Here is a 25,121-nt window from a genome sequence, read left to right on the forward strand (position 1 = left end):
CCTTGAGCTGGCAATAAGTTGCTGCTTGTGGTAGCCACAGAATCTCAACAGAACACAAATTAGATGAATTGAATGTCCAACACTTCTGCTGAGCTATGCAGCACCAGCCAGCAGAATTATGGGTTCTACCAAGCTATATGTGACAGTGGCTAGTCTCTGACCTTGTGCCTGACACAACTGGTTGAAAGAAGCACTGCACATTGACTCAGGGAGAGCACCAGCCAGCACCCTGGGATGGTCAGAAACACTGCTCTGGCCACCTAGCACCCTCTACTTAGGCAGCAGAGCTGTCTGACAGGCCAGGCAGGGAGTTCAGTCTAGCAGCTCACTGCATCACAGCTCCGTCAAGTGCATCCCAATCACAGCCTACTCAACCCACGCACAGATCAAGTCTATCCATAACCATGCTTCATACAACCATCTACTGGGTGGGGGATGTGAGCAGAAAGATGCTCCTGGAGACAGAGACAATTGCAATGGCTGTTGGTTTTCTTTCAGCTGAACCCTGTTAGAAGCTGTGGGGAAGCTAAGGATCTCTTTGATTTCTCTGGAAGTGCACAGGATGAAGGAGCCATCACATCTTTGCATCAGGATGCTATCTGTTTAAGGGCAGAATGGTCCCACTCTTCTAATCTCATGCATAAAACTGTAGTCACATAAGCTATTTCGTGAATGCCTGTGGGAGTGGGTTTGACCCATACTGACACATGTGGCCCAGGTGCCACTTTTTCATGCTACATTATGATGAACGTTTGGAGGTCATCTTCTCTTACTGCTTGCATCCTTACAGTAGGCCAAAACTGACCATATCTTCAATATTGCTGAAAGAATAGTATTTGGCTATTGATATGGCCTGCAGCCTCGGGTATATGTAAGCTTTCCCCAGCCAGTAGCTTGGTTGAAGTGTCACCAGTCTGCTATGGAGGATGGTGACCTGCTGTGGGAGCCACCTGGAGGAGGGAACCCCCTAACCATAAGCCTTGTTGCAGAAAAGGGAGAAGAGCACAAGCTGCAGGAGTGAGAGGACCACAGCAGGACTATGGACTACGACACTCACCCAGACAGGATTCCTTATACATGTTGATATATCCACTGGCATTACATTTTTGAGCTTCTGAGCATTTACATTCTTTGCATTTCATATTTAATAATGAGATTCAACTCCTCTGCCCCAAGGGTAAGGGAGGAAACACAACAAAGCCCATAAAATCTTACTAATATAGAACAGGTACAAGAAATCAATCAGATCATGAAGTCTGACTGTATTTAAGATTTATTCTGCTATTTTTTGACCTAAATGCTGATATATCCACATTTACATGTTCTCTGAATATGGTGGTGAGAAGCGAACATCATACTGATATGGGATCTACCATTTTGAGAGGCACTTTCTACAGGAATGTGATCTTTACTATAAAGTATCTCATTTCATTCGCCTATGCCCTTGAAAACACCTTCTGTTGTTAAAAGACATGGCTTTTGAAGGACTATTTCTATTTTTATCTATATACATCTACCCTCATGATTCCTTTGTTTTCCATTTTAAATCAGAACATTTCATTAAATACTGTGTTTAGGTCTTAGGAAGGTAGCATTTTATTATCCTTATTTTGATTAATTTCCTTTGTACCCTCCGCTGTAGAGTGCTCAGGATAACCTGCTCACACAGGAACACTGCATACAGTAAGTGGGTGGAATTTTGAATTCCTTACAATTTTTGCATGGAAGAATGGAATCAAAACTACTAGAATCAAACACCACCTCTTTATAAAACCATTGTCACCACAAGACAGTAATTAAAAATTCCATTGCCTATGTGGAGCAGTCCTTAACTCATATTTTAAACTTACAGATAGTAAAATGAAATGTTAATTGAAAATGCATTAGCTGAGCAGAAGAGTTTAGATCATTTAGAAGGTTTTAGGCTAAATTTGGGTTGAGAGATGGAATGAAAGCCTATGTAAAACTTAATGTCTTCTTGGGTATGAGGATTCTCTCCAGGTGAATGGAATCAGAGCACCTCCCGGTGTTGCTTACGTGCCAGTGTGTGGGAAGAGTCACAGGCAAGACCTCAGCTTCAATCCACATTCACTTTCCCATGGGAGCTCATCATAATGGTGACTCAACTGAAAACATGTAAGCTGACCCCTTAAAACTGTTCCTAAAAAACCTGTAAGTTTTGTGTCCTCAAATAAACAAGTAGTACAGAACACTGAGGTTTTACCAATGGGATGTATTCAACCTTTTTTTTAAAGACTTAATAATTACAGAGTTCTGGAATATTAAGCAAATTTCAGCTAACATTCAGCCTTCCACCAAATAATACTCCATCAGTAAAAAAAATATGGGTGAAATTCCATCTCCATTTAAGCCAGCTGGAATTTTACCACAGACTTCAGTGGGGCCAAGGGAAGTCCATGATCACATAAGTGGTTAAATAGCTTCAGTGAGCTTTGAATTTTAACGAGTGAATGAATTTGAGATTACTCCAAACAATGAAACAAATGATAAAAAGTGGATTTTTGACAAAATTACTGGCATAATAACTAAAATTATTGCTTTTCGTGGGATAAATTAAGGACTATTCTTATATTAATAGTAAATAAGATGTCTTTTATAAAACAACTGTTATGGAGCTCTTCTGAGGCAAACAAAAATTTGATAGAAGAAAAGACAGTTCTGCTTAGTACATTATTCATAGGTGTACGGGTTGAATTCACTTATTTTCAGAATTTTGCCACATCTTTAACAGTTATGAACAAGCTTTTCTATGTCTGCATTTCTTATAGTGTTCCACACTGCTAAAATCCCTCTTGCTTTTGTGTATTTGAAATGCATTTATGTCCTTATGGATTATCAACAAACATGGTTTCTTCTGTCCTGGTTTTGGCTGGAATAAAGTTAATTTTCTTCCTAGTAGCTGGTATAGTGCTGTGTTTTGGATTTAGGATGAGAATAATGTTGATAACACACTGATGTTTTAGTAGTTGCAAAGCAGTGTTTATACTAAGTCAAGGACTTTTCAGCTTCTCATACTGCCCTGCCAGTGGAGGCTGGGGGTGCACAAGAAGCTGGGAGGGGACACAGCCGGGACAGCTGACCTGAACTGACCAAAGGGATATTCCATACCATATGACGTCATGCCCAGTATATATACTGGGGAAATTGGCCAGGGGACACCGCAGCTTGGGGATTGGCTGGGCACTGGTCAGCGGGTGGTAAGCAATTGTATTATGCATCACTTGTTTTGTACATTCTATTATTATTATTATTGTTGTTTTTATTATTATTATTATTTTCCCTTCCTTTTCTGTCCTATTAAACTGTCTTTTTTTTTTTTATTTCCTCCCTCATCCCACCAGTGAATGAGTGAGTGGCTGTGTGGTGCTTAGCTGCTGGCTGGGGTTAAACTGCGACAGTCCTTTTTGGCACCCAACGTGGGGCTCAAAGGGTTTGAGATAACAACAGATTTGATTGGAATGTGCCAGATCAAATTTATAGCTATTATTGCTGCTTAGCTATTAATTGACAGGCTTCTGTGCTTGCCATGGGGCTTGCTTGCCTTACTGTGTATTAGAGTCTAGTGCTCGTTAGTGGCTGCTTTTTGCTTTTCCTGCTTGCTGTACTGCTTATCGTCTTACTCTGCTGTGCCTGGGAACATTTTGATAACAGCAATGGCCATGCGCCTGGGCTGGCAGATGGCCAGGGCATCGCTGCTGTACTGGAGCTCCAGTGTGAACTCGAGTTGAAGGGACTGTGACCTGTGGATGAGTCCCTGTGGAAGTAGGACACCCAAAGCGTCTGTGGCTGTGGATAAGCCCATGCCAGAGCAGGTACATCTTGAAGTGTCTGTGGCTGTGGTTATGTCTGTGCCACAGCAGGTATACCTCTGAAGGGATTGTAGCCCCCGGATAAGTCCATGCTGGAGAAGGTACACCTTGAAGCACCTGTGGCTGTGGATAAGTCCATGCTGCAGCAGGTACACCTTGAAGCACCAGTGGCTGTGCAAGAGGTCATGCTGGTGCACCTCAAAGCGTGTGGCCATGGATAAGCCCACGACAGAGCAGGTACACCCCTGGAGGGACTGCAGCCATGGATAAGGCCATGTTGGAGCAGGTCTACTTCTGAAGGGACTGTGGCTGTGGGTAAGGCCGTGCTGGAGCAGGTATACCTCTGAAGGCATTGTGGCCCATGGTTAAGGCCACGCTGGAACAGGTGCACCTCAAAGCGACTGTGGCTGTGGATAAGTCTATGCCGCAGCAGGTATACCCCTGACGAGACTGTGGCGCATAGATAAGGCTCCACTTGGAGCAGGTACGCCCCTAAGGGACTGCAGTCTGTGGATAAGTTCAAGCGGAGCAGGGGCAAGGGGAGGAGTTCATTGCAATGTTAAACCCTATAACCTGGCCCAAAGGGACCACGGGTGGAGATTGTAATGGAAATACCTTTAAGTTGTTGTAAGCTGGGATTTGATTTGGATCTTATGGAAATTACTATAGCAGGAATCCCTTGTTGCTAGCCAGGCTAGGAGCAAGGGGAGGAGTTCATTGCAATGTTAAACCCTATAACCTGGCCCAAAGGGACCAGGGGTGGAGATGGTAGTGGAAATACCTTTAAATTGTTGTAACACATGATCTGAGCTGCATGTTATAGAAATTACTATAGCAGGAATCACCTGAACCAATGAAAGACAAGTCTTACAAGAAGCAGTGCAAGTGCAGCAGTGGCCTGACTTGAGCTGGCTTTGGTGCCCAATAACTCCACACAATACACCACCTCTCCTGTCCTGAGTGACCACCATAACATATGGAGCCCAAAGTCATGGACTAAATGAACTCACTGGATATTTTGTGGACAGTTGTGGACATTTTAAAGACATTTTATAGGGTGGTCCATAGACAAAGGGAATGATATCTGTGTATTGTATTATATCAAAGGATGGGAAGGGTCATGGGGGTTAATGAGGATGTATTGGATAGTGTGGGAGCTGAGCATGATGTAAATGGTACAGAATAAGGGGTGGAGAATGTGCTGGTTTTGGCTGGGATGGAGTTAATTTTCTTCATGGTAGCTGGTATGGGGCTATGTTTTGGATTTGTGCTGAAAAGACAATAAATGTGCTGAAAACAACAAATTGTTGATAACACAGGGATGTTTTAGTTACTGCTGAGCAGTGCTTACACAGAGTCAAGGCCTTCTCTGCCTCTCACCCCACCCCACCAGCAAGTAGGCTGGGGGTGCACAAGAAGTTGGGAGGGGACACAGCCGGGACAGCTGACCCCAACTGACCAAAGGGATATTCCATACCATATGATGTCTTGCTCAGCATATAAAGCTGGGCTAGGAAGAAGGAAGGGGGGGTACGTTCAGAGTGATGGTGTTTGTCTTCCCAAGTAACCGTTACGCGTGATGGAACCCTGCTTTCCTGGAGATTGCTGAACACCTGCCTGACGATGGGAAGTTGTGAATGAATTCCTTGTTTTGCTTTGCTTTCTTATGTGGCTTTTGCTCTACTTATTAAACTGTCTTTATCTCAACCTATGAGTTTTCTCACTTTTACTCTTCCAATTGTCTCCCCCATCCCAATGCAGGGGAAGTGAACGAGCAGCTGCGTGGTGCTTAGTGGCCGGCTGGGGTTAAACCATGACATTTTCTTACAGTATATATACACTGAAATATTCTTGTTATTTCTGGTACTGCTACTGTGTATGTTACTTCTAAAAGGCAATTCTACCCATAGCATGCATTACTCTTACACTCTTACATTATTAATACTTCATAATGACGTCTTACCATAACCTTCAATCATGCGCCTTAACATATCTGGGTTTTGGAAATAATATTGAAGCTGTTACATTTCTGTTTATGAGCATTGGCATTGTTAACCAATAAACATTTCAAGTACATTTTCAGTCTACTGATATGCTGCACTGGCTAAGAAATTTTGCTGATCTAATAAGGAGATGGGAACAGCCTTTGAAGCCAGTGATCCATGAAGTCTCCATACAAGTTTTGACATATTAGAGAGATGACAGTATACTGAGCCAACCCTTCTATTGGAGAAGCCGTAAAAGACAGCACACACATATACACAGTTTGTGTGTTCATCACAGCTTTGTTATTCTGCATTTTATAGATTTGCACATATTGTGCCCATTCAAAGACCATCTATGAACTTCATTCCAGAAACTGGAAAAGCAATGTGGATTGTTTTGCTGGGGCACATCCTCCTGTGCTACATGAGTCTGCCTAACAGAGGCTGGTGGCTTTCACCCTGTGCAGGAACACGTCTTCCTCTAATACATAACTATCGTTATTTTACCTTACCCCAATATCTGTGTTGGAAACAAGTTTTATCTCCAATGAAGTTATCGTTCTGGGCCAAATCAGAATTCCTTTAATCAGTACAGTAAATTGGCATTCTGCTAAAAAGAAACAAAGTGAAATCTTTAGGATTTGGCTCTGCTATTATACAAAGACGTCCAAATAAATGAGTTTGGTGTGCTTCAGGCAGACACTCCCTGCCTCAAACAGCAATGCATTGATGGAATTCACTGAAATTTTATTACAAATTCAGAACTCAATGCCAATCTCACTGAAGTTAATATGACTTGGACTGTTAATTTGTGTAAGAGTGGAAGTGAGCCTTGTATTCTTCTTTCTCTCATTCTGCATTGAATAGTGTCACCTAGATTGCCATGGAACTTTACCACAGGTAAGCTGCAAAATGTGCAGCAACTGTTTATGTACCATTACGTATATTTAAAATAGTTCATATCTATAAAGATGGCTTGGTCTTTCCAGCAGTTGCTCAAAAAGGCATAAATAGAAAAGGTCAAAATAGTAATGGATTTGGTCCTATTGAAACTAAATATTTTCATATTTGTAAAACTGGTGAAAAAAGAGATTTGTAGAGTTTTTATCATGAACATACTGTTGCTTTTCTACAGCACTTTGGAATACAACAGTCATTCACAGTTGTCACGGAAGTGGTAGACAAAGAAAGGCATATTCAAAGCCTAAGTAGTAAGGAGGTCACAGAGCATCCTATTTCTATTCTGAAGCTTTTATAACTTAGAAATCTATTTTAAAACTAAAAAAAATAATGTGTGCTTCAAAAAAAAGAACTATAGAACTATGCTTTTCTAAGAATATATACTGGTGTCACTTTTAGATTATATCCTGTCCAGGTTGGAATCACAACTATTATTTGCTTACACCAGAACAAAAAGTTTCTGACTGTTTTCACTGGTTTTCTCATTACTATGAGAAAATATACCCCCTCCCAACAATACTGAGTACTATAATGAACAATACAAAGACTGAGTGTCAGGCAAGTCTCCACTTGGCCTCTTTCTCCTCTGGTTTACCTGGATGTTTCTGATTCTTTGGAATTCATACAGTAGAAGGTAAATTGACTGAATCAACCCTTCTAGTGAAGAAGTGGTGAAAACCGACACAAGTACGCAGAGTCTGTCTTTTTATCTCAACTAAATAAGAAATCCCTTCTTTAAAACATTTTTCTGGTAGAGACAAACTGGTACATAGTAGCCATGGTTAGACAATCAGCATAGACTGACTCAGCTAAACTATAGAAACTTAACTAAATACAGAGTGATTTTTTCAAGACAAAAAAAGAAATAATAAAGAAATCTGCAAACCAATCTATTAATGTTGAGAATCATTAAAAAGAAGGCTGATATGTTTCAGAGGCCTGGTAACCAGTGTTGGTAAGGAGAGAAAATTCATCTCCCAGAACATGCATGCTCACATAAGTTGCTTGATCTATGGAAGGATTCAAAAATCGTCTCTTAGTGGGGGGAACTGAAAATTTCTTTGCTCTGGTTGGTATAATTGTCACCAGTAAACTTAATCACTGCAGACTTAATGTACTCAGGAAGACTTGTGACAGAATGATTAGCAAAATCCTTCCCTGAGGAAGGTACTACAGTCATGAGGAATTAATCAGGAAACAGGGGGTGTAACTTTGTAAGGTCATGTCCAAAAGTCTTTGTATGGGAACAGGAGAAACAGCGTCTGTAAACTAGGTATACTGTCTAATGTGTTACCTATTATTTGCCATAATACATAGACAGATAATATATTATCTATTATTTGTCAGAATGCACATCTGGTGATTGGGAAACCTGGGAATCAAAGACAGGATTTATACAGAAATTGGTCTGTTGAGTTTATTTTGTTTTGCATTTAGTTTTAGACTTCTTGGCTTCAGTGAACTTGTCATCTGTGATCAGCGAATGACGTGACAGACATTGCATAGTCATGACTTTGGACCTCTTTTCAGCTAGGTCCTCAGCTGGTTTGAGGAGTTATGCAGACTTCCCCAAACAATATTTCACCTTGCTGTCCACTTAGCTCTGATAGCTGGTATTAGAAGACACCTCTCAGTATCCCTCGAGGGACAGAAGAGCACTGTGAATTAATTTAACCTAGCAGTTCAATCTCTACAAACTTGCTACACGCTAATGAAATTACATGGTCAAGCAATGACAGACTTGTGCTACACTTAAGCTCCTTTAATGTTAGTTTCAAACACCTAAGGTAACAAAAAGATACTTCATGAAAGGCTTGTTATTTAATGAATCTCTGACAAACGTAAAATTGTGGTGTTGTACTTGTATTAATGTTTATGTAACTTCTACCATTAAGTGTCAGACAGTGGGGAAAAAAGTAGAAGAGGAAAAGACTATATATTTTCCGTTATTTGACCTTGTTTAATGGAAATCTTTGTTACAAGTTCTGTATTGATATAACTCTTTATGAAAATTTATTTACTTTCCAATGGGTACTTTGTACTGATTAGGTGAGAAAGAATTACCTTCTTTCCTGCTATTTATAACACAGGTAATGATTTTCTTTGGAGTGAATAGCTTCTTATTTATCTTCAGATGCTTTCCTTGACAGGGACAAAGTCAGGACAAAAAGGTCTTCATTGCTTCTTTTGCTACAAGGTAAAAATATGGGGCTGCTTCCTGTAGATGGTTCTACTCACCCAGGTATTCTCATATGTATGGGTCATATTTTTCTTATAAAGAGTGTTCCCTGTCTTTTTGAAGATTACAGTAAAAAGACCTATCCATTACTCAGTTATCTTAAATACTATTGTATTTCTAAGAAGCACCTAGTTTAAAATAGTATAGCATTATTCTGGTTTTATGAAAATGCCCTGCTATGTAACTGCCCTTCCATTTATAGTAGTTTCACTTTCAGGATAGCTGTGTTTTGGAAAAGGTTTAAAATCGGATGAATCATCAGTTCTCCTAGGAAGCACTGTTCTGCAATAAGCTGCTGGCTCTTTGCCCCATATACAGACATTTTCTAATACAGTCATTAGGACAGTTCCTATCCCTCTGTCATACTACAAAATTAATGAGTTTTTTTCAATAACTTTACAAAGCCCATAAGACATGAAATAGCAAATCCTTCCTGTTTTACTTAAATAGTGAGCTTTCAACCTCTGATATAGATTGGTATTTGCAGGATCACACATGCAAAGGAAAAGTGTCAGCCTTACAACTGATTTCTGTTGTAGAGTTTATTTCTCCTATGTTAGAAAGCAGTTAGCTGAAATTTTGTGGAAATCTCCTCAAGTATTTGGTATAAAGAACTAGTGTTTCTTTCCTGTAAGTGCAATGTATTATCCTGTTTCTCTTAACCAGTATATTATACTAAAATTACAATGAATCTATCTGCATTTAGCTTTTACATATTAAAATATTTTCATAATTGCCATATGGCTCTTCACAAATTTCTGATAACAGTAGCAATGACGCATTTGTAATGGGATGTCCCAGTGCAATTCCATCAAATTAGAAAAAAGCATAATGGAAACATGAGACAGATTTAGCAGTAAAAACGTGCTTACCTTCATATGTTCCACTTTCTAAGAGAGCACCACTTTTCTCCAATTCCATAAAATCTTCAACGGTGATGAAAATGTAGTCCACACCAGGGACTTCCCCCTCCTTATGTGGCCTTGTGGTGCCTATTAATAAGACAAAAGACACACTGTCAAGCACATGACATAAATGTAGGATGATCTTTTTGAAAGTTTTGGACAATTTACAAAGTAAACCATTTATACAAGTATACCATTTATATAGCACATCCTCCTTGTAAGGATGTCTTTCAAAACCATATAGCTACATTTGTTGAAGCTGACAGAGGTATATGAAATGCATGTTTAAGATCGTGCCAGACGTTCTTTGGATCCATATTATTTATTCTCACTAATGAAAATGTATCTTACTGCTATTTTTTTATGTTACTAGAAAGACCCTCAGTGACACCAGGCATTCAGAGGTAACGCATATCTTTGATGTGCATTTTGTATGGCTTCAAACAAAGCCTTGTCTACAATTAATCTGCTTCATGATCTTTTAAACATTTATTTAGTACACAAACTAATAAATCTGTAAGTAAATCTTTAAGGGTTATATTCACATTTCTTGTTTCAGTGCCATAAGTGGATTTGATAAATGGTTCGGCTTAAGGGACTGAGTGATTCAAATCACCTGCTAACCACGCTGTCAAACTGCAAAGGTGCTTATATTTAGTTATTGCCTCTATCGTCATCTCTGGATGACAGGACTCCATAAATGCCGACACACAATATTTCATACATGCTGAGAAGTGACTTGGCTTCGCTAGCAGAAGTTGACATGTTAACAGGGAAGCATCTGAATTTGACCTAATTTCCTAATGGTCCAGTTTATTGTGGTCGGGCTATCCCTACTTTGACTGAAACCACTAAATAAGTCTCAAAAGTCTATGTGAAAATGGGAGAGTTTTAGGTCCTCCTCAGTCTCAAGAGTGTTTGAAACATCTTAATCAATCCTTTATCAATATTGGTGATTACATCACACTCACAGGGTTTGGTTTCAAGACTGTTGACACTGGGAAGTGGCTAGAAACCAGATCTTCCACTTCCTGGACAAAAGTTTAACATTATGATATTGTGCAAAAGATGCTGTCTCTGCCTCAGTTATTAATCCACCACCTTAAACACTGTATTGTGACTCTCATATTATGAAGTAGTGATTCAGACATCTCTTCACGTCAGCTAACATAAAATCTATTTCATCTACATTTTGATGTGTATTATTCAGACATCTGCATTTAAACCTCTTGAATCATTTTATAAGACTCATTGTGAGATTAAGAAAACTAAATGTAATTGCCTACATTTCTGCCATATATATAAACTATTACAGTCAATAGAGATCTCATAAATGGTGGAAGCAAGAGAGCTATACAGCTGCCTACCTGCTAAGAGCTCAATTCAGTTAGCCATGCATAGGTCTCTGTGGGATGCCTCAGATATCCATGTGAAGCTAGCAGATATGCAAAGGACAAAATATCCCTTGCATTGCCCCAAATGCACAAAATTGTCCTTTGCACTGCCCAAAATGTAACTGTCTTAATCTCATACTGAATCCCACTCTATAGCTAGATCCAATGGAGACTTCTGTGCAACAAAGAGCACATTAGAAGTGCAAGGTTCTCTCAGTGACAGTGACAGGACTGCCATGCTCTCAGTGATTCCTACTGGCCAGTGCTCAGCTTTGCCAAAGCACTGGGTGGCCTTCAGCGTTGTCCAAACTCCTTGCTGTCAGTGGAGACATAGTGGTGCCTTAGTTAGGTTATCTGGACTGCTTGTCATAGACACCTTTCTCTCCTCACAGGCAGCCTGAATGTCTATGGCAAAGAGTGAATGAGCCCGAGAAGCTAATATTTCAGTAGCTAACATCAGGAATATGTTTTGATAAATCTATAAGACACTTTCCCCCATTTGTCTGATTCCAATTCCCTTTTCATCTCAACATTTAAAACTAAAACTCATCTTATTTGGCTGTTTGTTTCTGGGAATTTCATATTTGCAGAAATGGGTTCGTTAGGATTATTACTATTGTGTTTCAGGGACGGTATGGTTAAAGCACTCAGACACTTGGATTGTCCATAAATATGTTGAATTTACTCCCCATGGAATATCTGACCCCTGGGGATGCAGCAGCATCCTCAAAGATCTCCAGCCCTTTGTGAGAACTGTGCAGAAGCACGGGGATTCTGGCAAGCCCCCGAGCTCCTAGGAGCTCTGCTAACAGCACAGGCATCAGATGTTTGATCTGCATGTGCTCTCCTGAGGAATTTTTCACTCCCAAAGTCTATTGACAGGAACTGTATCTTCCTCATAATACACTTTGGCAAATCAAGGCGATGTTATTCCTAGACATGGCACAGGGAAGAAGCTGGCATAGTAGATAAGTACCTCTAGCTTACTGTTTCTTCAATACTTTTTTATGTAGCTAAACTAGGATTACCAGAAGTTTATCAATCAGACAAAACACAAGTTACATAAAATGTGGAGGTAAGCCCTGCTTTGAGTGGAAAGTTGGACCAGATGACCTACTGAGCTCCCTCTCAATCTAAATTTTCAATTATTCTATGATATTAAGTGTTAATACACTGCAGTTTGTTTTAAACACATGGATATTCAGCAGTCATATTCAGCGGGGATGACTGCAAATTCTCACAGGAGGTCCAATAACAGACTCAGTTATCCCTGTGTTTCTCTACTTTGGTCACGGTCTTTGGTCAACTTGCCTAGAGAAGTGTAATGGACTAAATTTCAGATTCTGAATCCCTCTCTTGAATTGGAAGCTGAAGACCTGATCTTTCTGCCCATACGTGACTTAGTCATATTCTTTTGGATACAGTACATATATGATAATGTTTGCATATGCCCTGCACTATGAATTGAATATTCTGTCTAATCTGCTTCCCCTATTTCAAATGAAATGCATGGTCCAATTATAGACTAATTCTGTATCCTTAAAACACAGCTTAACTCTAGCCTGTCTGTTCTCCAGTCAAATTGCTGATCACCTATCCCCACATGTAAGGTAGCCATGAGATGTACTGTATTTAGAGCTGCAGATGTAATCATTATCTTGTTCTATAACACTCCAAGATTTCAAGTAGTTCCTATTTTGCTTCAGGATGAAACTAATGGATTTTTGTGGCAAAACCGAAAGACACAGAACTCCACTTTAGAATCACCAGTGTGCTACTGTAAACAGCAGCTTCTTAATTTAGTCTCCCTGAATCTCAGTTTCCCACTGATTTTCTTAGGTGACTAAATAGCTACTGGTAATTCTACAGTATGTTTTCCTTTCTCCATTTCTCTTGCACCCCATGGTTTTACCGGATATTCCAGCATGGAAATGAGGAATCTTTTCTCCTGAAAGTTGAACTGAAATGGGTAAATTACACAAATGAACGTTTTTAAGGAAAAGCAGATTTTCTAGAAAATTTCTTGCCAGTTCTACCTATACCTGCTATGTCTGTCCGACAATGCCAAGAGATAATACTGCCACTTAGATGGTAACATGGCAGATTCCACCCTCTTTTTTTATAATCCTTAGGGAGTCTGCTCCAAGAGCTCTGCATTGTATTGTATACTGAGGGTTGTACTCCTATAAGATGTCAACCACTCACTTCCTTCAAAAAATGGAGAAAAGAGCAAACCATGATCACTAGTTGCATGTGTTCAGGGTGACTCTTACCCCAGGTAAGAGTAAGCAGTTTCCATCCCCACCAGAACTTTACTGCTCTTGATAAAATCTTACTGAGTCCCATTTCCCTCCTGCATCTGTTCTCATTCCCTCAGCCCGGAGGACGTGAGATCTTGCAAATGGTTAAAGCAATTCCCTGGCTAATGGAATAATCAATAGTTATCACCTCTTTTACTCCTTCACCCTGGAGGAAGTGAGTTGCTGCTATTAATACTTCTGCCGTCCTTTATACCTTTCTGTAAGCACCATAGGGTTTGCAATGTGCAGGTTTACAGACTTGGAGGCAGTTACTGGAGAACCTTAAACACCCATCAAGGTCTGAACATTGAGGTCTATATATAGGAATCTTATAGACCGTAGGCAATTTTTCTTTTTCCTTGCTTTTAAACTAATGTACATTTACTGTTCTTAATAGATTTTGTCTTTAACTACATTCATATAGACAGATAAGCAGGCCTAAAAACTATGGCGATTCAAGACTTAAAACAAAGGATTAATTCCAAGCCTCATATTTTTACAAAAACACAACACCTCTTGTTGTAGAGCATCAAGGCTTAATAGGACACACTTGCTACTGCTTATAATATTTAGCCTTTTGTTAATGTAAAATGAAAATAGGAACCCAGTTACCATTTTGTTACCATGGTAACATATGAAAAAATAATCTTTGAATTCCACAATGAAAGAACATGATACTTTTAGATCTTGCAGGATCAAACCCACTAAGGGATATTTCCACTATGCATATTTATGACAAATACAATCTATTGTTGCTGTTGAACAGAAGACACAAAAGGAGTAGCTTGCAAGTAACCATGACCAGTCCATACAAGCAAGTGCTGTCACACAATGTGTAGGTACCTTAGAAATTACAGGAGCTTGGTCTACAAAATCTGGACTGATACTGACCTTCTTTGATTTCATGAGCACTGCTTGCATCATTCATCAATTTGCTCTCAAAAACAATATTAAGGTCATTCACTGAGCAACTACTTTGTCTGGATTTATAACTTCAAGATGGATAGTTGGTACAGTTTAGAGAGATTTAAGCTATGTGGCTGATCTTTTTTTTTTTTTTTTTTTTAAAAAGACCCTTTGCCTTTGCAGCTTGTTTCTTCTTCTGTTCTACAGGGGAAACGTGGTGATTCACCATACTTCAGTGCAGGCTTTCCATGCTCAAAGTTATGTTATATGATGGTGCTATGTTTCTGGAGAGGAATGAGGTGCTGTTTACATAAATAGCCTTTGAAAGAGCATTTTTCTTTTAACTGAGTATAAGGCACCTGAGGGTATAAATTTAGACACCTAAGAAATCTTTACAATGAATAAGAAAAGGAGTGTGTTAATTTAATAGCAATAAACTATTTTTGAAATACTGCTTGGGGAACAAGAAATAACATTTAACATGGAAATTTTATGTTGACTGCTAGTGCAGATATATTGAAAAAATGGTCAGTTCATGTAATGTTCAGTCCAGATTCCCATTATTAGTAAAAAACTATAGAATTATTAACTCTGGAAGAACTCCAGGGTTGGAAAGCTCCACACCAGTTTGTATAGGTAGGACAACAACTAGGAATTTATATGTCTCTTTATTAATCTCAGCATCCTAGTACATAATTATAACATATTAGTGCTTATTTGGGAACAAGGTGCTCAGTTTGACTTTGAAAATATTTCTACTTCTCAGAAGCACTGAGTCTTCATAGTCTCTGTCCAGCTCTGCTACTTTCAAAAGCAGGAGAGGTGCTCTCTCAATATTTCTTTTATTGCTAACTCCATGTAGTTACGCATGTTAGGAAAAGAGGCAAATTTATTTATGTGTCAGCACAGGAATATGAATGTTAGTTAAAAATCTCAGAACTATGACAGGAAAGACTCAGAAAGGTGTTCTGTGCTCAGTACCATAGACACATTTTCAAGAACACTTCATCCTTGCACAGTAAATAATCTGTATTTTACAGTCTTTGGCAGCATTACAAGGATAATATCACACAAGTAGTGTTCCTGTACAGTCTATATGATGGTCAGGAGAGTAGAAGTAAAAGCCTTAGTCCCTGCATGGTCCAATACCTACTCACAGACATTGTGCACAGGTTTCAATGCTCCAAGCTTATAGGCATATTATAAATATTTATATTATTACATTTTTTATTTGCAAGTTAAGGGCAAACATGGCACACCTCTTCGCTATCCAAACACCTTCACAGTTATTTAGCTGATTTGTGTTTGGATTCACAGATTGGTTCCTATTGCATGAGGTAAATACAAAAGCAAAGGTGTGTCTTTGCCACAGGGATCTACAGTGTAAATGAAAGGCACAGTAATAACCTAGCCCCTTTTGCATAATGGTCTACTCCCAGATTCATTTTCCAAATGTATGGAAGCAAATAGGGCCTTATTGTGCTTATTTGTTCCCAATATAACAAAACATAAAGAGAAAAAAATCTTTAATATATAAAGCCCTTTTATTAGACATTCTACTGAAAATTTGTTCTGTAATTCTGCTCTGTACGACAGCTTGTTGTGGAAAGCGGTACGTCAGGCTGTCATACATTACAGTAGCTGGAGGGATCCCTCCTGCAGAAACAGACTGCTAATCTTTAATAAACTTCAGCTGAGACCTTGGTACGACCTTGTATACACTTTGCCTTAGAAAAATTCAACAATGTTTAATTAGGACCTTTTTTTTGTTTGCCAGATTACTCTGGGACACTATTACTGTGAGGAACTGAGACGTATGGGAAATTATACCTATCTTGTCAAATTACTAACTGCATTAAGCGGAGAAACACCGCATTCGTCTTGATCTACTGAATTCCCAGCTGAAGAGAATAATAAACATAATTTTCAAGTAAAGTGATTTTAGATGTACTACAAAGCAGGAAGCTTCAAGTGTTTATGATACTTCTCGTAACAGCAACATAAAACACAGTGGCATAAGCCCCTTCTTGCCAAGGGTCATGAAGAGGAAAAGTTTTTTCCTCTTTCTAAGTGTGCGATACCAGCAGTTTCTCTGATGCATCCCTATAAAAACAATTGCAGAAGCAAAGGAATGAATTCCAGATTCCTGAAAATATTTTTCGGGGATGATAGTTTCAAACTGCATTAATAAGCAGGTTGTTGGCAAATGTGATCCTGAAGAAGATCTCCATGTTAATCAATTCAAACACCACTAGCAAAGGTGCTAAACGCTCTACAGTGAGGCAAAGACAGGCTTTCAGCAGTTGCCGAGTTGTGAGACTGCAGCATTATTTGCAATGTTACCTGTACACAGAGAGAAAAATCAGACACTATTTGGAAGAAACCGTGTGTTTTTACTATCATCTCCAGGATTTTCTGACCAAGTTTTAGTAGAAAGGGAAAACCACTTAGCCATACTTCACCACAGAACTAATAGTTTCATTTCTAGATGTTTAAGTCATGTGAATTAAAAGGAAGTTTTCCAATCCCCGTGCATCATCAGTATCCACGGATATTAGCAGAAATAGTAGATTAACTACATGGTTCAATCCGGTGTCCACTGACATTATGTGGAGAATTTGGGTCATCTCAAAAGAAACTTTAAAAAAAAAAAAAAAGCCTGACCTGTATTCTTAACAGTTTCTAGTATACTAGGCATTATGACATGGTGTGTTACATTTTGGTTTTTCCTGAAAAGTAGAACGTAAGATTGTGAAAAGCAGTCTTAAGGGACTGTGTACTAGGTCGTAGTGCCCACGTTCTATAATACCACATAATTCTTAGGACAATATATTTCATATTTTATAGCGTAAAAGAGAGGCAGTGACTTCCTGGATTTGAGACCTACAATGCATATAGTAACAGATAAGCATGCCCTTTATGGAAGGAATATACATTCAGCCTGTGGTTCTTTAGATTGTCACTTTTTCTAAACTTGAGACACATGCATTAGGCAAGCTAGATAAGCTCCTGCCTGGTGGTTAGCAGGATTATTACACTCCAGATGCATATATCCTTTCAAATACTTTTTTTTAGATTCAATATGCATTCAGTAGCTTCCGATTAAACACAGCCTGGCTTTTCTATTTGTTCTGTTGGTCTCGTGCAATGTGACAGACACTATACAATGCGCATAAAAACTGCCCAAAGATAATTTATGCATTTTAAAAATCAAGTCATACTGGAGCTGAACAGCAAAGTAAAATTGGGAGATGGGAATGACGGTAGTTCTAGCTGAGAATGCTGGTAGGAAGGTTATTTATTTGTTTATTTATTTGGTTAATTATGAGAGGACCACTGGAACCAGCAAGACACCCAGAGAAGAAATGCAGCACAAGAGCTGCAGGCTGGGACAGATACTTGAAGACTTTTCTTTAAAATAAACTGTGACATATCCAGAGCTACCCATTACGCCATGTGAGGATTTGATCATTGCACTTTTATGCTGTTATCCTGTGACAGGCACTGATATACTGGGTCTTCCCTCTACAAAGTTATGTGACTCTGCTGGTAATCACGGCATGAATTGGGTCACTTTCCTGCTGTTGGTGAATTTCTCATTCAGTTTGCAGAGTACTTTCTTTTAAGAACAACTCTGACCCAGCATTATGCTCAGCTGTACCAGTTTCATTGCCAGCACAGCATTTGAGCAAATAAAATATCTTTTTTTCATTATCTTTGCCAAGAGTATCTTTTAAGATGTTAACAATAGACTTCAGAGATAAAAGTTTATAACAGAGAAGTGTGAATACTTTGTGTCAAGTTAGGCATGGAATATTGCAGAAGATACTTGTAAAAACAACCAGAAAAGTTGTTGCTAATGCAGATCTTAAATACTTAAAATATATTCTACGTAATTCTTCGAAAATACCAAATTGGGAAATTATGAGTATTCTGGCATTTGGAAGTGTAGACCTTACAGGGGTTAGCCAAGTGCCTGAAGGAATCTGTTTTTCAGTGCTCAAAAAGTGAAAAGATGAAAAGAAGGAAAACCAGATATGAATCATGCTGGATTCCACATTATTGCCTCGAATTTTTTTTTTTTTTTTAAGGCAATAACTAGTACCAGCCATGAAGCTCTAGAAGACACTGGGATTTTCTTCATAAAACATGTTAAAGTCTTAGCAAACACCCCTGCAATATATCCCAATATCTTTGACGCTTATTATAAAACTAAAACACTGTATCAGCTTTCCAAACAGATAGGAAAGAAAGCAGTGGACTGCTCTAAAGAAACATTTGAGAATGGAAATTTGAAAATCTGATGATAAGTGGATGGTAGGTTGTGGTGGTAGGAAGTTGGGGTTTTTATTTTGGTTAATTAGGAACTTGTAGAGCTAATAAATAATTAATAAAGTCCAAGGCTATTTTTTGTACATGCTTTAGACATTCAGTGTTGCTCTTTCATGGATGTCCATTCTTTTGGTTAAAGATACAAACTAAAACATGATGACAAATCTTTACCCCTTTTGGAAGTTTAGACTTTGATTCCCATTGCACGAAGTTGTTTACACCCCCATAAACCTTTATTCCAACTATAAACAACAAGTTTTTACATGAAAGTGAGTATATGTGCACAAGAGAACTATCTGAAGAATCAAGACATGCATTAGGGCATTTTGATGAGTGAATCATGTACGCATGAGCATTTATGTTTCCATACATTCCTTCAGATTTATAAAAGTCTTCTGCTAATAAGACCTAGACAGAGACTTTTGATGTTACTAATAAAATAAAGGTATACCTAATTACATGCAAAATGCTTTCTACTACTAGAAAAGCTTAATTAGAACATGGTTTCTTAAGGTCTTTGGAAGAACAAAGCCTTTTCTGGGAAATGTCTGATTTTTTGCAGCTCTTCAAGAGGATAGATGATGTAGTTAAAGAACTACTTGCATAGTAGTCTGTTGGCATGTGTAGGTCTGCTAAACAGTCAGGTATTACAGCTGAATTTTTTCCCAGTGTTAGCAATTCTATTATTCCTACTGACGGTCCAACTGATTGGAGCATCAATGGAAATATTAGTAAGTGAGATTTGGGATAGTTTCTTCAACTGTGGTGTCAAAACATCTATTTATAGTGCACACCATTCAAATACATTTTCAGAAATCCTGCAAACACACCACATCTGGAATAAGGGACAACACTTCTGCTATCAACAACAGAACCTGCTTTTATACCAGTTGATTTTATTAACATTATCAATAAACTGTTGTGGATGACTTTTGTTAGGCAGCTTGTACTACAAAGAACTGAAGAACACACTTAAATCATACACAGACCATAGTGTACCTTGAAAGATTCTGCAATGCCTGCAATAATAACTTTTAAACTGAAAAAATACTAATATTCTTATTCACTCTATATATTTTACTCAAACTTAGGAAGCCAGCCACCCTGTATAATATCTATTTAATAGCATATTTTAGAATGATTTGTGAAGTTGTTAGCTGTTACTACTAAATCTCTGAAAATATTTACAAATGGATTTTCTAAATCTGCAGTCTTACTTTGAGAGGCATTAAAAGAGGGACTGTGGAATAGGCTACCATAGAAACCATGCACAGAAGTATTCCTAACCAAACTCACTTCAGCTATTTTGGAAGATTTTCTCAATAATACAGAACAGTTAATTAATGAATCAATAGTATGAAACAATAACAGGATTTTAAGGGTTATTTACTGATTGGGGCACATGACATACAGAAAAATGAGGGGAGTTTATGCTTAAAATAGGGAACCTAGAATAAGAGTGAATGAAAAAAAAAAATCTGTACTTAAAACAGGGCAGTCTTCACACACAAGTTTATCTCCATATTCTTCATAGTTGTGTTCTGAACAATATTTGTCCAAAAAGGCATGGGAGCAAGAGCCAATCCAGAGCACATCTCTTCTTCTGAATCAAAAAGTACTTTGGAAAACTACAATGGATGGCATCTGAATGGTAGAAGAGAATTACAAGTTACTTGGTTTTCTTTATCTTCCAGTCCATAGTTTGTTTTGATGGTTTTATTCCTTGGCTTTCACCCCAAAAGTTGACATATACAGCCAAATCTCTGCACCATTCACCAGACAGCTGGACTAGACCTTGATTTCATGACAAAAAATGCTCATATGTAACAGCAGGTACTGTTGCACTCATTTTTAATGAACAGAGTTCAAAGAAATGAGTGAGTGGCTGTGCAATACTGTGTGCAACACCTCTAGCAGATTCACAGCTGAAATCCCTGGCGGCCAACTGCTATCCAGACAGCAGAGCAGGCGCTGAACTGAGACACAGGGAATTGTATTCCCTCAGTAGGGATCCCATCAGTGCTAGACAGGATTTCTTATGGTGGGATGCCACCACATGCTGCAGGAAGGCTTTGAGCAGGAGAAGTCATGCTGTGGGACTGCTTCCCACGGCAGCACTGCTCTGTCCACGTGGAAGCACATTTCTCATGTGAAGGTTACAGGCTATCGAATGCTGTACCTCTCGGGCACATTGGCATAGCAAGCACATGTTTTCCTGTCTGCTTGTAGAGTAAGAGAAAGCATCTTGTTCCCTCTTTCCTCCTCTTCCTTTCCACTACAAACAGCAAAAGTAGGATATACACAATAACAATGTGGACTCCTTGGCAAAAGCTTTTCTGTTGCTCTTCTTCATCCACTGTTTCTCATAGGGAATAAAGTTTTGATTGAACTATGAACTTATGCAGGAAATTCCAAGGAAAAACAATGTTTGATTTTTCATTCTAAAAAGTTCAGTCTAAAACAGTGGGAGAGAAAATGTATTCTTCTTTCAGATAAATGAATGCATCATGGAACACTTCTACTACGTTATTCAAAAAAGAAATGTATTATTTTGAAAATGTCTTAGTTTTTATATTAAATTATTTTCCCTAAATACATGACTCCCCATAAAAAAACAACTATTTGAAACAGATTTCTTCCCATCTGTTTTTAGGAAAAAAAACTATTTTCAGCTTAACTCACATTAATAAAAAAAAATCATTCCTCAGTAACAAGTTGAATAAATTATTTATATAGGATTCATTATTTTATAGCATACTCACAAACTTAAAAGTGCCTGCTGCAGATTTAGATATTGTGACTATCTTCAAGTTTTTAAAAGAAATTTAAAAAGCCTTGTTCATTCTTCTTTTGAAGATAGAAAAAAAATAAGCTCAGATTTAACTTCAAAGGAGTCAAATGCAGTGAAGGTGAGGAAATAAATGTCACGTAACTCTGAACGTGGGGAAGCCCACTGCTATTCTTATCTCCTACAAGAATTATTTCTGAGGTGTAACTGCAGCATTGGTGAAGGTCATTTCATGAGGACTACATGCTCCAACTAATGGACAATTTCCTTATTCCAGAGGAACATAAGTGTTATGTGGAAGGTTATGTCTGAATAAAGAAGGGCTTGGAACAACCTGAAAGATTTCAGTCCCAGGTGTGACCTTGATATTCTTCTTGTATTCAGCAGTGCTGAAAGAAAAGTTGTTGGTGAGTGGCAAGTGTTACTCTGGTTGGCTAATTAACATTGCTGCTTTTCATGTACAGTGAGGCTTCCTTTTCTGATATGATGAATTGTAATAATCAATCTTGCAACATTCAATTCAGTAGTCACTAGAGATGAGTTAATTTCACTTATTTTAGCTCCAAACGGATAGCAAGAACTGGCATCTGTTGCTACTGATGATAACAGAGCAAATTAAAAGTACCTACATTAAATTGAAACATAACTAATTATACTACTTTTATTTTTATGGATGTAATTAATTACTATTTAAGAACTTGTAGCTCTAATAATTAGTATCAGAAAACTGAATTCCCTGAAGAGGGTGGGTCAATGATTCTAGCTCCCCAGCTATCAGAGAATGTGAATATTCCTTATTTCATAATTATGCCCTTTCTTTCCTTTTAAGCATCTTAGCATTTCTGCTTCTTCAAAGTTCAGTTCATAAGCTCTGCATAGCTACGTACAGTATCGCTATTGCTTTTTCACACTAATCATCTCTCTGATCGAAATCCTAAAGTGATGGGTTTTTTTTCTGGCACCACACGCCATTAATACAGCGGTCCCTTCATCCCAATATGTAGAAATGCCACTGCATTCAATAGCAGTAAAATCTGAGATGAATTTATAACTTGCCGATTTACTGAAAGTGGTGTACATGACATACATACATTGCCTGCTAAATAGCTCATTCTATTAACTCAAATATGTGCTTGTCATGAAGTATGGCTCGTGTTCAGACACTATTGTTCTAGAAATCTTCATGCCAGCCTAGCTTCTCCTTATTTGAGCAGTGGTCAATCTCTCTAGCTGAACAGTTCCTCTTGAAAATATCTTCATGAAACAAATACAGCATAATCTTTGTATTTTTCCTGTGTGTTCTTATTCCCATTATATCTAGTAGCCCTAGAAGACTTAAATCACTGTTTTGGGAGTATTATCCTTTTAGTCTCACCCCTTTTCTTGTGGTCTCTTGAGACATTTGACAGCTGCTCAGTTTCTCAGGGTAGGGGAGTAACAAACAGTTATAATGACTAGTTGCAGGTGTTTAAATTCACCTCTGGTGAAACAGAGTTTCTGACAACTGTTAGAGGTAGTCCTCAGTGCCTTGGCTAACGAAACTGTATGTTCTTATTCCCACTCAAGAGAGAATTTAAATTCTGGTTATATGATGGAATTGTGGTGTTACTGTCTAACACAGACTTTCAGGGGATATTGTTGCCTAAAGGTTGGGAAAAACTCTATTAAATCAACATATATACGCATGTATGACCCAACTCTACACAATTGATTCAAATGATGCTAGACCAAACACCCTGATTTTCCTCCGTGAATTGTCTAGAGCAAAAAACTGGTTTAATTTTCAGTGGTAATGTTTCAGAAGTGCATATAGATTCCACAAGTTAGAGTGAAAATCCACATTTAGAAGCACAAAGAAGCTAGGAGAGAATCTGGGAGAAGTGCTTACTCCTCCATCCTTGTAAACTGATTCCATAGCTTCCACTTAAGCTTGTCTGCTTATTTCATTATGTGTACTTTCATTGAAATGCTGACAGTATTATTAGGAAAACTTTACTTTGTTACTTGCCCTTGAGTTTCTCTAATTATTCTCCCAGCTGCCTTGGACAAGGTCCCTTTACTTTTTTTGTCCAAAAAAGGAGAGGGGAAAAAAAAAAGGGGGGGAAAAAAAAAGAGGAAAAAAGGCAAAAAAGGGAAGTTCCATTTTTGCAGATCTGTTGCGCTTTTCTTTGCTAACACAATACTGTTCTGCTGCTCCATCCTAATTTTAAGCTCCTAAAAGGAATGGCTAATATCCACTGGTGGTTTCACAAGTATGCTGATACAATTCAATGCAGGCCTGTGCTGTACAACCGAACCTCCAAGGCTTCCTGTGTATTCAGCAGAGGGTGTTTTCAGTCAGACTGATATTTCTAGCTTCTTCATTGACTTCAGAAGACATTTAGGATCAGTAGCCTCCTGCTTATTAGCCTCCAGTATGTGGTTAAATTTAGGTGAGGTGAACCCAAGCTAAAGTGTTTTTGCACTAGGTCCCAACTAAGGGGCTTTCACTAGATAAATCCAGCCAAGACCCTTCAGGTCCATGGTGTTTTCTCCCAACAGATAATCAATAAGACTACCAAGAGACTTCTCAAATTATCCAAACATCACTTTTCTGGAAAGCACTTATCTGAAATATGGCCCCAGCTACTAGGAGGGGACAGTTCATACTTTTGAGTAATTTAGCTGTGGATGAGTTGGGTTCAAATACATCATTGTGGCAACTAGTCCATTGACTTAGGAATGACAACTTCAATCAATTGTGCTTGTTTCAAATGATCTCTGGAGTTGCAAGAAGTGAGAAAGCCTCCTTATTCTCATCTGAAAACCATACTACTGACAAACCTGGCAAATTTCCAGCCAGTGCCCAATCCAACAAGTAGACCTTGTTATCAATACACTCAGATGACAATAGCTCACTTGAAGTTTTGTCTATGAACAGAATGTGAATCTGAATCAAAGCATATAAATAGGATGCCAACAATAAGCCACAAGAATATAAATTAGCTTCTACAATCTGAAAGTAAATTCTAACCAGGGCAAGAATTGACGTAATAAACCAAAATGTCCTCAGCAGACATCTCCTTTTGAATTTACCCACAAGAAGGGAAGCAAACTGCATGTTTGGCCTTGGGTAGAACATAGCACTTTTTCTCAGTGACATCCACTGTTTACCTCAAGAGCTCTACATAGATACATGGTCAATGTTATGGGGTGGCTGCTAAATAAGCAACGAGCATCTGAGAAGTGTTAAAGACCAAGAGAACATCAGCTGCATCTGACCATGTAAATGATCCCGCTCTTTTAGCAGAAAGATAAAAATTCAGTTTAAACCAATTCTGAAGACTAAATTAATCAGATTAACTGCATTTCAAACCACACTAAAAATGTGGTTATACAAATTGAGAGGTGATTTCAGAAGCTGTTCCCTACTGCTTCTCCTCTGTTGCTTGATTTTTATCCACCAAGCTGTTTTTTTGCCTCTAGATAACACAGGAGGCATT

General features: G+C 38.4%; 1 protein-coding gene across 2 annotated transcripts in view; it reads right to left on the reverse strand.

Annotated features, from left to right (window-relative positions):
• MAGI2 (membrane associated guanylate kinase, WW and PDZ domain containing 2) overlaps positions 1 to 25,121 on the reverse strand; it is a 775,461-nt gene that overhangs the window by 303,244 nt on the left and 447,096 nt on the right. For both annotated transcript variants that reach the window (XM_050892165.1, XM_050892157.1), the window contains exon 3: positions 9,887 to 10,006. In XM_050892165.1, coding sequence (XP_050748122.1) covers positions 9,887 to 10,006 — 120 coding nt within the window. The remainder of the gene's footprint in view (positions 1 to 9,886; positions 10,007 to 25,121) is intronic.

This window comes from Gymnogyps californianus, chromosome 1 (assembly GCF_018139145.2).
Source record: "Gymnogyps californianus isolate 813 chromosome 1, ASM1813914v2, whole genome shotgun sequence".
Classification (NCBI taxonomy): Eukaryota; Metazoa; Chordata; class Aves; order Accipitriformes; family Cathartidae; genus Gymnogyps; species Gymnogyps californianus.